At 37.0% G+C, this 17,108-nt stretch overlaps 1 protein-coding gene across 3 annotated transcripts in view; it reads left to right on the plus strand.

Annotated features, from left to right (window-relative positions):
• BTAF1 (B-TFIID TATA-box binding protein associated factor 1) overlaps window positions 1-17,108 on the plus strand; it is a 125,059-nt gene that overhangs the window by 74,115 nt on the left and 33,836 nt on the right. For 2 of the 3 annotated variants that reach the window (XM_027839798.1, XM_027839799.1), the window contains exons 16-23: window positions 429-578; window positions 1,891-2,033; window positions 3,465-3,639; window positions 4,908-5,111; window positions 6,982-7,408; window positions 8,270-8,460; window positions 13,713-13,866; window positions 14,258-14,367. In XM_027839798.1, coding sequence (XP_027695599.1) covers window positions 429-578; window positions 1,891-2,033; window positions 3,465-3,639; window positions 4,908-5,111; window positions 6,982-7,408; window positions 8,270-8,460; window positions 13,713-13,866; window positions 14,258-14,367 — 1,554 coding nt within the window. Of the gene's footprint in view, window positions 1-428; window positions 579-1,890; window positions 2,034-3,464; window positions 3,640-4,907; window positions 5,112-6,981; window positions 7,409-8,266; window positions 8,461-13,712; window positions 13,867-14,257; window positions 14,368-17,108 lie in introns of all 3 variants that reach the window. The other variant, XM_027839797.1, reaches the window with a different exon arrangement.

Below are 17,108 nucleotides of genomic sequence, written 5' to 3' on the forward strand. Positions count from 1 at the left end.
TTAAGTTACTAAGATGGTCATGTTTTTTCCTAAATATTTATATGAAGTCATACTGGGGAGAAAATCATAAAATTAGAAATTTAGAAGTTTCCAAACCCTTAATTTTATAGATGAGGAAATAGAGGCAGAGAAGTGAAGTGATTTGCTGCCATTTGAACCCACATCCTCTGATTCTAGGTCTAAGACTTTTACTGCACAATGTTGAAGTTCTTTGCTCTTTTTACCTATTTGTTCAATATGCAAGTAGTTTTGCATTTTAAAAATTAGGATTTTAAATTATGCCCTTTCTGTTGAATTTTAAATTAATCAGTGCCATTATCTGCATACTTTTTTCCACCCTTCACATAGTCCCAAGGATAAGCATTGAAAGTTGGTCCTTAATTGTTGCATTTCATTTCCAAATTTTTTCCCCCTATTTCACTCTTTAGGTATGGATGGAACTATTAAGCAAGGCTTCAGTGCAATACGTTGTGGCAGCAGCTTGCCCATGGATGGGTGCCTGGCTTTGTTTAATGATGCAGCCTTCTCATTTACCTATTGATTTAAATATGCTGCTGGAGGTAAAATCCAGATCTAAGGTAAGAGTGAGATGACCTAAAAATGTCCATTTAATCTTGTGTTTAACATTTTTCCTAATTATGTTAACACTGAATATCTTATTAGGAGTGATTTCTCTTATGTAGATCTAAGGAGAAATTACTCTAGAGAATGTATTCAAGAAAATAGTTTATATTAAATTTTAACAAAATGTTTGATAAAGTATTTCATACTGTTTTATGGGGGGGGAAATGGAACATTGTAAACCAGAAGATACTGTACACTTTGATGGCTTTGAAACTGGTTGAATGGTCTGACTCAGAGTAATTACTTAATGATTCATCATTACCTTGAAAGAAGGTCTCCAGTGGATTGCCCCAGGGATCTGTGTTTGATTCCATTCTGTTTAACATTTTTATTACTGACTTGGATAAATGTATAAATGGTATCTTTTATCAAATTTACAGGTGGCACAAAGCTAGGAAGAATAGCTAAGAAACTGAATGAGAACATTAGGATTCAAAAAGATCTTGGCAAGCTAGAACATCGGACCAGAGCTAATAAGAAATTTTATTATGACTAAATCTAAAATCTTACATTTATATTCAAAATATACAAGATGTTGGAGGCATGATTAGATAGCATTTTGTCTGAAAAAGATCTGGGTGTTTTTAGTGGTCTGAAAATTCCATAGGAATCAGCAGGGTGGTAGGGCCACCAAGAAATCTGTTGTCTTCTCAGCCAGCATTCCCACTGTACTTGGTCCAGTTCTGACAGCATTGGGAATGTTGTGTTTGTTCTGGGAATCACATTGAAGAAAGGACTTGGTGAGCTGGGGAATGTCCAGAGGAGGGCAGTCAGGCTGGTGAAAGGCCTTTCAAATTAAGAACTCAAAATCTAGAAAAAAAAAGACTCAGAGTAGAGATGGTAGCTATCTTCAGGTTTTTTAAGGGCTAATGCCTGGATAGGGGATATTAGCTCTTAATGAATTTCTGCAAGCCAGATCTTAAACCAGGATCTTTTAGAGGCTGAGGAGGATACAAAGACATAAATGGGATGGGGCTTCCTGCAAAGGACACTGGTTTTATTTGTTAACAAGGGGCAAGAAATAGGAGCAGTGGATGGAAGGTGCAATGAGAGAAATGGAAGCTTGGTGTAAGAAAGACTTAACATTTAGAACTGTCCCATGGTGAAGGAAAGGCAACATGAGCACTGCCTAAGTCTGTTAGAGTAGAGATCCTTTCTGAAGTATGACTAGCTGGTTTCTCAGAACTATTACAACTCTACAATTCTTTGATTTTGTGAGAGCTGCCAGTCCCTTTTTTTTATTGTTTGTACTTTTTATTTCCTCAGGAAAAAACAGGTGGTAAAATGCGCCAGGGCCAAAACCAAAGTAAAGAAGTGCTGCAAGAATATATTGCAGGTGCAGATAGCATTATGGAAGACCCTGCAATGAGAGATTTTGTTGTTATGCGGGCCAGAGTGATGGCAGCCAAGTAAGTATATAGGGAGGAATAACTATATTTTTAAATTGACATTGAGGTTTTAAATAGGTCAATATCTTTTTTTAGGAATTAATACCACCTTATTTTTGTGTAGCAATTCAAGTTTCCTAAGACCTCATTTGAGGAAACTTGTAGACATCTTAAACCAGTATGTCCAGAACAGAACTTTTTCTCTTTCTCCCCAAACCTACCCTTTTTCCTAACTTCCTTTTACTGTAAAGGACACCAGTATTCTCTTAGTCACCCAGGCTCAAAAAATAGGTGTCATTCTCAGCTCTTTACTCTGTCTTCACCTCATCTCACCATATCCAAACAGATACCAAATCTTATTGTTTCTACCTTTGTAAATCTCTTATATATGACCCCTTCTCTTCTCCACCCCCACCCACCTGGGACCGGCTCTTAATCACCACACACCTGGACTGCTTTCAGTAGCCTTCTGATGGGTCTCCCGACCTTAAAGTCTCACCCCACTCCAGTCCACCTTCCATTTAACAGCCAAAATGATTTGACAAAGTGCAAGTCTGACTGTGTTATCCACTTTTTCAGTTAGATCTGGGGGCTATTGCCTCTAGGATCAAGTATAAAATCCTTTGTGGCTTGTAGAGCACTCCATAACCTGGTCTCTTCCTACCTTTCCAGTCTTCTTTTGCTTTACACTATGACACTATCCTCTTTGCTGTTCCTTAAGCAAGATTCTCATCTCCCGATATCCAAGCATTTATACTGGCTGTCCCCCAGACCTGACACTCCCTCTTCATCTCCACCTCCTGGCTTCCCTCAAGTCTCAGCTCAATCCCACTGTCTACAAGAAGCTTTTCTTCATCTAGTGCCTTCCCTCTGTTGATTATCTCCAGTTTATCCTGGATAGAGCTTGTTTGTCCATTGTTTACATGTTTGTTCACCATTGTTTGCGTGTTGTCTCCCTCATTAGACTGAGCTCCTTGAAAGCAGGGGTTGCTTTTCCCCTCCGTTTTTCTTTTTCTTTTTTTTTTTTTTTAAATTTTCTCTAAAAATTTTTTGCATTTTCGGTGAGGCAATCGGGGTTAAGCGACTTGCCATGGGTCACACAGCTAGTGTCAAGTGTCTGAGGACACATTTGAACTCAGGTCCTCCTGACTCTGGGACCAGTGCTCTATGCACTGCGCCACCAAGCTGCCCCACTTTTCCCCTTTCTTTGTATTCTCAGTGCTGGGCACAGTGCCTGGTATATAGTAGGCGATTAATAGAGTTGACTGACAGACTGAAATTCAGAAAATTGGTGACCTGTTTAAGGACACAGAGAACAGTTGGTAGAGTTGTGTCTTCTGACTTCTACTTTGGTATGCTTTCAGTCACACTGACCTTTAGGGAAAATCTAGCTACACTAAAGGAAATTTATTTTCTGAGTAAATATTATGTTAATTTTTTTTCTTCCCCAAGGTTGTTAGGAGCACTTTGTTGCAATATTTGTGATCCAAGTGTAAATGTAGCTTCTCAAGACATTAAACCAGCAGAGTCTCTTGGCCAGTTGTTACTTTTCCACCTGAACTCAAAATCTGCTTTGCAGAGGATTAGTGTTTCTTTAGTAATCTGTGAATGGGCTGCTTTACAGAAGGTAAGATCTTGCTCTATCTTTGAGTTGAAGTAACCAGTTTCAATTAAACTAATATTGTCTTTTACAATAGAAAAAAATGATATTTTCGTGTGGTTCTATCTACTGTTTGTATATGGAATCTACCAGAGGTGCATACTAGATTGTATTAAACTTCTGTTTCTCCCTAAATGGCTGCTTCAGTCCTAAATTTTCTCCTCACAGGGCCCCTAGTCTTTCAGTTAAGTAATCTGTTCATATCCATGTTCAACTTCAGCATTGCATCCCTCAGATTATCATGAAATAACCCCTTAAAAAAAAAAAACTTAAGTTTAACTCAGTCTCATTGATGTCGATAATTCTTTCATGTCCCTCTCAGGTACAATTAAAAGCTTAAAAATGATTTGTTGGGTATACATATAACCTATTAGGGTGATCTTTTGGTCACAAAGAGAAGTAAAATTTCTCCTTTTGATTCCAGGTGTTTATATTTTCAAGCATTCTTTCCAACCATTTCAGCAGTAGCTGTAGTACATCAACGATGTGATAATTTTGTTGCATTTACATTTCAAAAGTGGTACCTGCTAGTTTTGCTTATTCCTTTAGCTATATTTGAGAAATTAAATATGTAGCACTAGCTATGTGAGTCATATACCATTCTCTTTTGCTTGTTTGTCAGAGCTGACCCTAAAAAAAGCATCTTGCTCTGCAATGGCCCAGACTCCAGCTTAGCTTCTGGGGAGAATCAAGGCTCCCCCCTCCTTTTTTATTTAAGATGTAGAGAGTATGCAAGAAAAGCAGTTGGGGTTGTGTCTTGGCCTTTCTCACAGTGAGCAGCAAGTGTTGATTTTGGCTTCTGGACCCTTGCATAGGGATCTGGACATCCTCTTGGTACCTATATTGTGCCTAATCTGATGATCCCCAAGGAGACCACCTCAGCTCTGGCTGAGACACATAGAGAGAAGGAAGGTGCAGTTAAATTTAAAGACTGGTTTCTTTCTGTAGTTATTTAGTTTTAAATATATGCTGTACCTGGAAGTAAGCTTAAACCATATTTTTCTTCCTATTTAAAAAAATTTATAGACACTTAAGAGAATTGCTTTTCTCTTTTAAGTAATTTATAACTTCCATTCCAGAATCTTTTCAGATGCCAATAAAATAGTCATCTATCTTGACTATTCTAGAATTTAGGAAGGTTTTCTTTGGGGGAGAGGGGAGTAAAATTTGTGATATCTGTATTTCTGTAATGCAGTACTCATATTTGAATCCAGTCATATGCGATTTTATTTTAGGAATGTAAAGCTGTTGCCTTAGCTGTGCAGCCACGTTTACTTGGTATCCTGTCAGAACATCTGTATTATGATGAAATCGCTGTTCCATTTACCCGAATGCAGAATGAATGTAAACAGCTTATTACATCATTAACTGATGCACATATTGAAGTTAATAGCAGAGTGAATTACAGTGTGTTTACCATAGATCAAGCTAATGAACTGGTGAGTTATTAGAATTTTCCATTCTTTAATGATATGACATGAAATAAAAAATATTAGCAACTGTTCAAGCCATATTTACCTTAAAAGCAAATTAATTCAACGGCTCATTTTGGGGGCACAGCATATTTTGTGACAAGACCATTTTTAGTCAGATAGCATCCTCTCTTTAAAATTAGTTCATTGCTTATTCTTAAAATCAGAGCTACAGCTTAAGAAGGAATGTTCATTTCCATCCTTATCTAGGTCATTGGGGAAAAGATCATAGTTACTGTGTCCTCCTTTCCTGGTATTATATTTTCCTTTCCTATTTTTTTTTCCAAATTCTGAGTAGATTCAGATGTATTGTTTCACCTTAATATCTATCTGTTCTGCTTAATTTGATTCCACCTAGTCTTCATCAAACCAAAATTTTAAATAAAGGAAAGGAAAAGATTCCTCCTGTCTCTACTCCATTTTCCTTTTTACATGACCAAGACCTAAGAGATAAAATTACTTTAGGTCTTTTACTTGGGTTTTGGAATAAAGGATGAAGTAACATCTTTATCTCATTGATTTTAGGGATATTTGTCCTTTGCCTGCCTAGCCTAAGGAGAGGCAAGTGGCTGAATATTGACTTAAGTATAACTGTGAGGAAAAGCTTACTACTGCTGCTGTTTTTCTTCCAGGCTCCCTATCTTTTAAATTTGATCCTCTGGCTTATAGAATTTCTCTAAATTTGTCAAAGCGTATTTTGAATTAAATATTGATTTTTACCCATAAAATGCTTTTCCAAAGATGATGATGACTTTATTTTAACTTTGCTATACAGAAAATTTTAGTTTTTGCATTCAATTTATCTCTTAATTCATTACTAGATTTTTCCCTTAAGTGATCTAACCTTTCAGAAGCACTTCTGATTGTTCTTGAAAAGACAAAGTTAAAAATGTGCCTACCTACTTAAACTGACTCATAAAGCAATTAGTAATCAGGCAAAAAGACTATTAGATTGCACATTTTTGTTGTCTAAATCAGTGAATAGACGTTTGTTGGTTAAAAATTAGCTGCTAATGAGCATGGTGCAGTGGGAAAAGCTTTGGATTTGATGTCAAAAGACTTGGGTTCAAATTCCAGCTCTTCCACTTACTGCTACCCTACAATTTGGGCAAGTTATTTAACCCACACCTCATTTTCATTTATAAAATGAAGGTGAGGGGAAAGGGGACAGATGTTAGATGATCTCTCCAGCTTTTTCAATGTTAAACTCAGTGATCACATTGAATTTAGAGTCAATTGTTTAAGAACTGTAGCAGTCCAAACTGCCCCATTTTAGATAATGAAATGGAAACCCAGAGAGGTTGTCTTTTACCTAAGATGACATATGTAGTAGAGCTAGAGTTTAAACTCATGTCTTCTATTTTGAGGTCTGCTGTCTTTTTCATCACCAGGCCTCATTGTCGATAGTAATTGCTCTTTGATAGCCTGCCCTAATAAAAATATAGTATTGAAGGAACTAGAAACTAGTGCCAAAAACTACTGACCAAAGATGAGATATGTGGGTTTCAATATTCCAGTGTATCTCTGTCGTGTAGCATCATAGATAATTATGTAGTGTCTGTGTGTTAAAGCCACATTTTGTAAAGATTCGCAAGTTGCCTTCTAATGAAAATACTTAGGGCATTTTATATAGTTCTTTTCTACAATTTTAAGATGCGTATTTTATTCCTCTTTTTTTTAAAGAAAATGAGCTCTTGCTGGAGAATTCAAATTTAAATTACATGAAAAGGGGTCATTCTAGCTATAGTTCATTTTATAAGCCTTTATTTTAGAGGATGCTATGATTGATACAAAGTAGACATTCTTTAACTACTTGCTCTCTGTGTGTTTTTAATAGGTCACTACTGTTTTTAATGAAGTCACATCATCTTTCAATTTAAATCCAAAAGTGTTACAGCATTTAGATAGTAAGCGGCAACAAGTTCAAATGACTGTTGCAGAAACAAATCAGGAATGGCAAGTGCTGCAATTGAGAGTCCATACATTTGCTGCGTGCGCAGTTGTGAATTTACAGCAGCTTCCAGAAAAATTAAACCCTGTCATAAAACCATTAATGGAAACTGTTAAGAAAGAAGAAAATACACTGGTACAGAATTATGCTGCAATGTGCATAGCGAAATTACTACAGCAGTGTACATCAAGAACTCCTTGTCCTAATTCAAAGATTATTAAAAACCTATGTAGTTCACTCTGTGTGGACCCACATCTTACTCCTTGTGTCGCGTGTCCAGCACCACCTCAAAGCAGTCATGAAAATTCTAAAGGTATCTATTTAAAACTTCCATGGGAGGTGGGAGGGAAAGTTACCTGTGAAAATATTCATTTGTTTCTCAGTAGAATTTAAATATACCTCTGAAGGTTTTTTCTAAACACAATAGAAACTTATTATGATCAAATTTAATTATTATTTTAGTGGTTTGTATTTACAGTGAATAACATAATATCCTCCCTACTAACTAGTAATAGTTTTATTACACATTTGGAGGAAGTCTGATATAAAAAGCCTCTAAGATAGATGTTAGCCATCTGTGCCAATATTAGCATTATGAAAAAATTTAGTTGCCTGGTGGATTTGGGAAGGGGTGAGAGAAAAGGGAATTAAATTATTTCAGATGTAGTTTAACAAAATTACTTTCACTGTAATTTGTCTCAGAGAGTGATCTCAGCATCTTCCTCTCTCTCCCCTTGCACTTCCCTCTCTGTACTAAAAAACAACATTTTACAAAGGGAATTTTTCTGAAGTTTATGTTGACTATGGATATGCAAAAGAGATTTGTTGAAATGTTTTCATTTTTCTTATGATACACTCTTTTACATATTATTTCTGGTACATTTGAAGAAAGAATAATTAATCTTGCAGTTTTCTAATGAGCTTTTATACTTTTAAATAAGTCTGGTTCTTTAGACGTGAAGATGTTGAAGAAGCAAAAAAAATTTTTTTTAACTTAAGTACTACAAATCAAAATGTCCTGACCTCAATGTCAAAATAAAGTATTCTTGGTAGGATAAAATTTATGGATTGCAACATTTAAACATACTTTAGATGCTGTGTAACTTTGTCATTATTGATTTTATTAGATTTTATCACAATTAATCTTCTACGATGTGACTCTTTTTCTTAGTAGGACAAAACACAGATAAGGATGGAATGCATCACACTGTTACTAAGTACAGAGGTATAATCACGCTCTACAGGCATCAGAAAGCTGCTTTTGCCATCACAAGCAGACGTGGCCCTACTCCTAAGGCAGCAAAAGCTCAACTTGCAGATTTCCCCCCAGGAAGCAGTGGAAATATCCCTGCTGAATTGGATGAGGTACATATTTTCAATCTTCATTCCTCTGGTTTTTAAGTCAAACCATACGAACCAAGTAGGTCAGAAATTAATTTTGTCACCATTTCAACATCCCAAAATTCATTTAGCATTTCAAAATAAAAGGACCTTAATTATCATGAAATAAATCTACCAATAAATGTTTGTAGCAGTCTAGCCATTGGGATAAGAGAATCTACCAGCTTACTCAAAATTTTTCTGGCCTGCTGGAATTTTTATCAGTTAATCCTTCATAAATGCTCTCAAAGAAGTAAACCTTAGTTGTATTCTGTGAAATAGTTCACAAACTTCCAATAACTCCATTATCTGTGTAGCAGTAAACAACAGCTAAAATACAGCTAAGTATCCACAGAAACAGAGTTTATTGCAACTTTTTGATCTTCAGTTTTAAAAAATTGTCATAAATAAGGAAGAACTATCAGTAACTCTTTTAAAAAAAAATTCCATGAGTAAAAATACCAGTTCTTGGAGAGAATTAACTAAATTTACATGCTTCTATGTTTACTTTCCCTTTTGGGGGGGGGGGGGCCCTGGGCAATAGTGACTTGCCCAGGGTCACACAGTTAGTAAGTATTATGTGTCTGAGGCTAGATTTGAACTTAGGTCCTCCTGAATCCAGGGCTGGTGCTCTATCCACTGTGCCACCTAGCTGTCCCTACTTTTCCTTTTTTATGTTACTTTTTAACTTGTCATCCATCTATCCCTGAAATAATAGTTGGGTTGTTGTTTTTTTTTTAAACACCTGTTAGCTGACACTTTATCAAGTGGAATGAATGCTCTAGAAACTATCAGTTCTGATATTCTTTTACTTACTATTTCATTCTAATAACTATTCAAATGGAGTCAGCCAAAGGCATGGTGTATAGAGAACTGGCTTAAAGTTAGGAAGACCTATGTTCAAGCAGGACACTTGTTCACGACTTTGATACTCGCTGGCTCTTTGACCCTGAGAAATTAACTTACTTTAAATGTTTCATGCCACAGGCAACTCTTCAATAGGTGCCTTTCTGCTTTGGTAGAGAAAGTTTCCTCAATGAGAGTTGCCTACCCTAATGAAAAATCACCAAATGCTATTGAAATGCATTGTATATTTTGGAGGTGCTGTTATATTTCGGTTCAGACCTGTGGTTTCATTAGGATAGGGAGCTCCCAATGTGGAAACTCCCTCCAGTGATGCATAGTGGTAAGTCATCTATACCTATATGTAGTTGTGTTAACATACTTACATATTTCAAAAGAGGCTTAATAAAAATAGAAAATTAAACTTCACACTCATGACTTTACCTTTAGCAGACTAAACATACAGGAACAATTCAGAATTCATGAGAAATGATTAGTGTTTCTAAAAATACATTTTGATTAGAACTGTTAGAAGCTTGGCCACAGTTAGGAAGGGCACAATTGGAAAGGTGCAATTAAAATGATAAAAAAGATTATGTGGTGCAAATCAGGACTTGTTTAGTGGGATAGTCTGGAGCCTGGAGTCCCATCTTTTCAAATGAAAACTTTTATTTAATGTGTATGGATGGTGCACGTGTATAAAAAGTAGCAATCTATAGAAGTTTTTGAGAAATGTCAAATAAGTCATTTATGCCTTTGTACTCCAGTATTCATTTGGAACCTTCATCCTGTCATTCCAGCTGTAATTGAAATCTGTTCTTGCTTACCATCCCTGAGAGACTTGGAGGCAAATTGAGATTTGTATATCTAGTTTGACTTTAAGATAGATTACCCATTAATAAGTACTTTCTAATTGACACATAGTAAATTACCCATGGTGTTTAATTTTCTCATTCCTAAAAGGGAGCTGGATTAAAGATGTCCACTGCCCTTTCTAGCTCTAAGAATATGTATATTCACTGCTAAATAGAAGCTGTGTCTATAAAATAGGCATTCAGTAAACATTTATTAAGCACTTACTACATACCAGGCACTATGATAAGCATTAGGGATGTAAAGAAAGGCAAAAAACAGTTCCTGCACTCAGAAAGCTCACAATCTATTGCTAGAGACAACATGAAGACAACTATATACAAACAAGACATATACATTCCCCATAAGGTGAAATAATCAACAGAAGACACTAGAATTAAGAAGGATCAGGAAAGGCTTCCTGTAGAAGGTGGAATTTTAGGTGGAAATTGAAGGAAGCCAGCAAGCAGAGATGAGGAAAGAGAGAGCATTCCAGGCATGGGACGACCAGAGGAACAACCAGGAGACCAGCGTAGCTGCATTGAAGAGTACGAGGAGGAAGTTGTGATTGGGAGGGTGAGAGAAACTGTAAGGTTTGAGAAGACTGGAGGAAGATGTAAGAATGACAACCAGGTTAATGAAAGTCTTTAAATGCCAAATGGAGGGTTTTATATTTCATCCTGGAAGTGATGAGGAACTCTGGGATTGAGGAGAGAGTGAGATGGTCAGACTTGCACTTTAAGAGGATCACTTTGACAGCCGAATGGCAGGTGGACTGAAGTCTGGGTGGGACACTTGTGGCAGGTAGACCACCCAATGGGCCACTGCAGCAGTGAGATTGTTGAGTGCCTGCACCAATGTGACAGTAGTGTCAGCAGAGAGGAGGGGGCATGGGGCAGCTAGGTGGTGCAGTGGATAGAGCACCGGCCCTGATGTCAGGAGGACCTGGGCTCAAATCGGGCCTCAGACCAAACACTTGACACTAACTGTGTGACCCTGGGCAAGTCACTTAACTCCAATTGCCTAAAAAAAAAAAATTTAACGCAAAGAGGAGGGGGCATGTGTGACAGATGTTATGGTGATAAAGTAAACAGGACTTATTAAGTGATTGGACATAGGGGATAAGAGAATTGAGGATGACACCTGTGAAGCCTTGGTGACTAGGAGGAAGGGGGTGCCTTCAACACTAATAGGAAAGTTTAGAGGTAAGCAGAGTGAGGGGGGTACAAATAATGTTCAGTTTTAGATGTCCATAGGAACCCAATTTGAAATGTTCCGAAGCCATTTGGAGAGGTAAGTGGAGGGTAGGAGAGAAGTTAGGGCTATACAAAGTACATTTAGAATTAGCAGCATAGAGGTGATGTTGGATCCATGGGAGCTGATGAAATTGAAATAGTATAGAGGGAGAGGAGAAGAGGGCCCAGGACAGAGCTCTGTGGGATATCCACAGTTAACGGATGTGACCTGGAAGAAGATCCAGCAAAAAAGACGGACAAGAGCATTTAGACAGGTAGGAGAACCGGAATACAGTAGTGTCATGGAAACCTAGAGAGAAGAGGGTGATTAACAAGGTCAAAGGCTATAGAAAGCAGCCTTTGAAGGATCAAGATTGAAAAAGGGCAGGTAGGCTATTTGACAATTAAGAAATCATTAATAATTATGGAGAGAGTGTTTCAGTTATTCAAATGATGGATCTGAAGTCAGATTGTAGAGAGTTAAGAAGAGAGTAAGAGGAAAGGAAGTGGAGATATTAATCATAGATAGTGTTCTCTTGGGGTTTAGCCACAGCCTTGAGAATGAGGATGGGCAGATCAAGTGAGGGATTTTTTGAGGATAAGGAAGACAAAGGCATATTTTATAGGCAGCAGAAAAGTAACCTCTACACTGGGAGAGACTGAAGGTCTGTGAGAGAGTGGGAATGACAAAGGGATCAGTCTTCTGAAGAAGATGAGATGGAGTAAGATCACTTGTGCATGCAGAAGGGTGTCTCAGCAAGGAGACCGAAGTGAAGAAGGACCCATCTGAGTGACGCGAAATGAGGGGGGGGAGAAGGAGCCCTCTGCACATGGTTTCATCTGAAGTAAAGTTGTCAGCTAAAAGAGCAAGGAGAGGGAGAGTCTTGGGGGATTTGAGGAGAAATGAAAAGGTTTGGAACAGCTTCCCTGTTGAGTGGGATACTCAGTTAATTAGGGAGTTGTAAAGGGATTAACTTGGCTGTAGTGAGGGCCCAATTGAGGTTATGTGACAAATTCATGGTGGACTCAGCAGTCTTTGAATTTCATTAACTCTCTTTCTACTCTTGTCTCATACAACTTTTGGTTAATCTTATGGTGACTTCCCTTTTGCCATCATAGCAGAGAGTTGGCTTTTTGTTATATACTGTAATTAGGCCTTTGATTTGCATTTTTGAATATGCTGATAACTGCTATGGGGAAAAAACTGATGTAGGAAATATTGAGTAGTTTTGATTCATACCAGTAACAACTTTAAAACTCAGTTCTCCCCTTACCCACCTATTGTTGTAGAATTTTCACCGTAACATTCTTGAGACTAGTTAAATGTAGTTGTTAATTATTTAACTTTAGACAACAGAATCCTATGGTAGCTCAGGAGCTTGTGGAGAATTGAATCCAATCAAAATACATTCCAAATCTATTTCATATAATCAAGTAGAAGAGTTAAAATATATTTGAAAATTCTTCATTAAAGTTGTACTATGATACTTCTTTGTACCTTGGAGGGTTCCCTAAGCCTTTGCCAGCAATGTACAAGCTACGAAAGGGCTTCATGTATGGATCTTATGCCAAACTATGTATGTAGGTATTGCAAGGACCAGCCTGGCTAACTTTAGAGAGGTTCATCACTAAAATGTTGTTTGTTCAGTAGGTGATGACATTTTTAATCATAGCACCTAGTGACTGCTATCTACCGGCATGGAAGGATTGCAATCTGCATCTGTAAAAGTGTCTACCCATCCTGATGAAATCAGATTCTTGAAAGTATTGAATATGAAAACATCATCCTGCCTTTTCTGATTTTGGCTTTAAAATGTAGTAGCCCCTTCTTGACTAGCTTTTATCATTGAAAAGGTAGAGAGTAATAGTTAAAAAATGTTTTTGTTCTTTTTAGAACTTTTACGTAATATAAATTCCCTATCAGGTCTTATTGAGTGTTATATTGGTAGCATAACTTGTAATTAGATTTTTTTTTTTTTTTTTTTTTTGAGATGTGAAGGACCTTGGAGGTTATTCAATCCATTTTTACAAAAGAGGAAACTGAGGCCCAGAAAAGTTTTTCATATGTCCATCACACATATACAGATGTGTGATGGACATAGATATGTGTGATAGAGATGGGACTAGATCCCAGATCTCCTCAGATATGACAAATATGTTTAGTAACTCTTTTTATCAAAAATAACATTTTTTGAACAATCCTTGGTCACTTTTTACAAATCCATTTTTTATAATATTTAAATGTTTTGATAGAAGCCAATTTCTCAAGAAAATCTATAATTTTTGCTTATTAATGTTTAATTGTAGGCACAGAAACCATATTTAGTGCAACGGAGAGGGGCTGAATTTGCCTTGTCAACTATTGTGAAGCATTTTGGTCGTGAAATGGCTGTAAAGCTACCACATCTCTGGGATGCTATGGTTGGTCCCCTGAGGAATATGATTAACATAAAAAATTTTGGTACGTATCAATGTTTGCTGATTTTGGTTTTTAAAGGACTCACCTTAGGGGTGCTAAACACACAATTAGTTAGTTCTCATCCATTTTACTCTAGACTAGGTTGGTAAGTTATTAATAAAATGGTGGACGAGGATATAATTTCATTTTAATTTGCCTCCACTCCATTCTGTATATGTTTGTGATGGTCCTGATAGCTGTTTCCAAAAGAATATTATCAACAGATCAATGTGTTTTACTTCATTGATTATGTGCTGGGCACAATGCTGGGTTTTGCCTTAAAAACAAAATAAACTCCCATGCTAAGTGGGGTTGCTGAAAATTTATGTCGGCTATTAGACTTAAAAATTAATTGCAAGGTGAAATTGACCTAAAACAGAATATATTTTAATAGATGGAAAGTCCCTACTGGAAAGGGGAGATGGCCCTGCCCAAGAATTGGTGAATTCTCTGCAAGTTTTTGAAACAGCAGCAGCTGCAATGGATACTGAGCTTCATCCTTTGGTAACTAATTGATTCAAGTGTAGTTTTTTTTTTTTAATAGAACAGATAATAGCATTATATTCCTCCATAAGCTATAAGTACTATATTCCTCTGTTATTAGGGCTTAAAAAGTACAGTCTTAGTGTCCTGGAAATTGCCTATTTCTGTTATACAATTTAGCTAGGCACTTGCACTCTTGATAGTATAGCTCCTGTGGAGTAGATTTAGATGCACCAGTTAGGACCCTCTTAACCAAATTCAGGGATGGTACTCTGTTCCTAATTTGCCAGGGTAACATTGCACATGATCCAGGTGGTACATATGGAGGGAAGATACCCAGTGTACAACTGAATACTGACTGATGATAGAACATGCACTTTGAGTAGTTTTTCCAGTAGTGCTGATTGATTTACATGGCTTTATTTTACTTTTCCTTCTTCTCTTGCCTGGTCCTGTTAGAATGAGATGTTCATATTTAACTCTGCTTATCTAACATTGAGCTCTTTAGACTATGTCAAATGTGATCTCATTCATCTTTATAATATACCTCAGAAAATGGGGGTGTGTATATCTCAGTGTATTACTGAAAGTATTACACCCAATTTTCAAGTTAGGGGATAAAGGTAGAAAGTAATTACTTGCCCAGTATATGTAAGCAAGATTTACTTAGAACTTATATCTTTTGACATGAGAGGCATTAGGCATGTAGTCTGAAGACATGAGTTCTAAGCCTAGCACTTCTGTTGATGGGTGATTGGACAAATCCCCACCATTCTGAGCTCCAGTGTTTCAGGTGAACTAGGTCGATGCTTCTTAAACTGTTGGTCCTAACCTCATTTAGCAACAGTGAAAGGTTTCTGAATGTACAGTGACCAAAAATTAATTAAAAATCAGACATGTAATGAATCCAAGGTGTTGCAGGCAGCACTTGCCTGTGTTACATGGGTCAACTTCACTGCAGCCTTGGTTCTGAACACGAAGCATGCCATCAGGCCAAGCATCACCATTGAAGGCTGCCGAAATGCAGTGGGAAAAGTTTAAGAAGCCCTGGATTAAATTATCTCCATAGTCCCCTTTAGTGTGGGGAGGAGGTGCACTTTACAGTTTTTCTTCTAGTGATAGACTATCTGGTAGTTTTGGTTTACACTTCAAGGTTCTAAAAAGCACAAAAACAATCTTTACCACTGTGTTGACTATTCCTTTTTTAAGACTACGTTTACATTAAACTACTAATTTGTATAGTCAATTTTGAGAGGACAAGATATCATGTCTAAAATCAGATATTAAAATAATTTGGAATGTATATTGAGTGGGTGTAACTACCAGATTCTCAGATTAACTCCAAAGCTACATCATAGAGTAAAAAAAATTCTCCACTCCCCCTAAAAAAAAAGATCTTATTCACTTCTAGGAACAGAACAGATTGTCGTAAGCATTCTGCTATTTATACTACAATGGAAGCTGCTAGCTCAAAGATAACAGTCTTATTCCTCAACCCTTTATAAGCCTAGGCAAAGGAGAAAAATCCGGGAGAGAATGGAAAGGGGAGGGATGTTTTCTTTACTTTAAACAGTACTAACGTATTTTTTGTCATACACAAAGGTAATTTTGCCAATTTACCTCTAGTAAAACAGGCCCTTTTTGTTTTTCCTGTAAAGGCGGTTAATTTGCACAGGTTTATTAATGTGTTCACTCACAGGACCAACAGCAACCGTTTGGCTGGGACCAGGACTAAAGGAAAATCGCCTGGACCAAACTGACTTTAGTCGCGGTGTCTACACTTGCTGAACTAAATGTTGTGATACAAAAGTCAGATAACAAAGCTTCCTATTTTTTGATAAAGCTTTATGTTGTATTTTAGAGGCAGTGTGTTGTACTGGATAGCCAGTCTTGAAGCTTCTGCCTCTGAAGCATACTGATTGTGTGAGCCTTATCAAGTCACTTATTCTCTCAGGCTCTAAGCACAAGCCTGTAGTTTGCAGAGAGGGTTCCAACTTGCATTGGGAAGAGTTTCCTCATTTGGAAGTTCCGTATACTTGTGAAAGTATAGTAGGTTCAATCTCTGTTCTTACTTCTATTGCTTGGATCACAGGATACGTTATACACTGCTAGTATAGACCAGAGAAATAAATGTAATAGACAGCCATCTCAGGTTTTTCTGAAACATCCAAAAAAAATCACCTCTAGTGACCAGAGATATAATGAAGCCATAACTGTCTTCCCCTCTCTTCCCTTTCTGGTGTTACTGAGAGTTTTACTTTCCAGGCACAGAAATGGAGTTCCTACAGCTGCTTCTTGACTGGTCTAAGATTCAGGAATAAGCAAACCTTTTTTCCCTGCTAGACTCTATACTTTCTTTCCCTATTTTATTTTCTTTTAATTCTGATTTTAAACACCAAATAAAATGAACATTTCCATATTCGTGGAACAGAAGGAAAGGATTATTCATGAAACTGTGAATATCTCAGGTAGATTTTGCTCTTCTTTATGAGCAAATTTAACATGTAACTTCCAAAGCTGTCCTGATTGTCTTTGATTCCTTCTGTTCTCATTTCACTTAGAAAGGAGAAGAACCCTATTCCTAACCTCCTCTCTCATCTATCCTCCCCCCAAATTAAACAAAAAATAAAAACAAAAACCTTGTAACAAATATGCACAGTCAATCAAAACAAATTCTCATGTTGGCCACATTGAAAAACAAATGTCTCATTCTGAATTTTGAGTTTTGAGGGAGGAAGCTTTTTGCTTGTATCTTTCCCCCC

The sequence above is a fragment of the Vombatus ursinus genome, unplaced genomic scaffold (genome assembly GCF_900497805.2).
Source record: "Vombatus ursinus unplaced genomic scaffold, bare-nosed wombat genome assembly UNPS02014833.1, whole genome shotgun sequence".
NCBI classification, from domain to species: Eukaryota; Metazoa; Chordata; class Mammalia; order Diprotodontia; family Vombatidae; genus Vombatus; species Vombatus ursinus.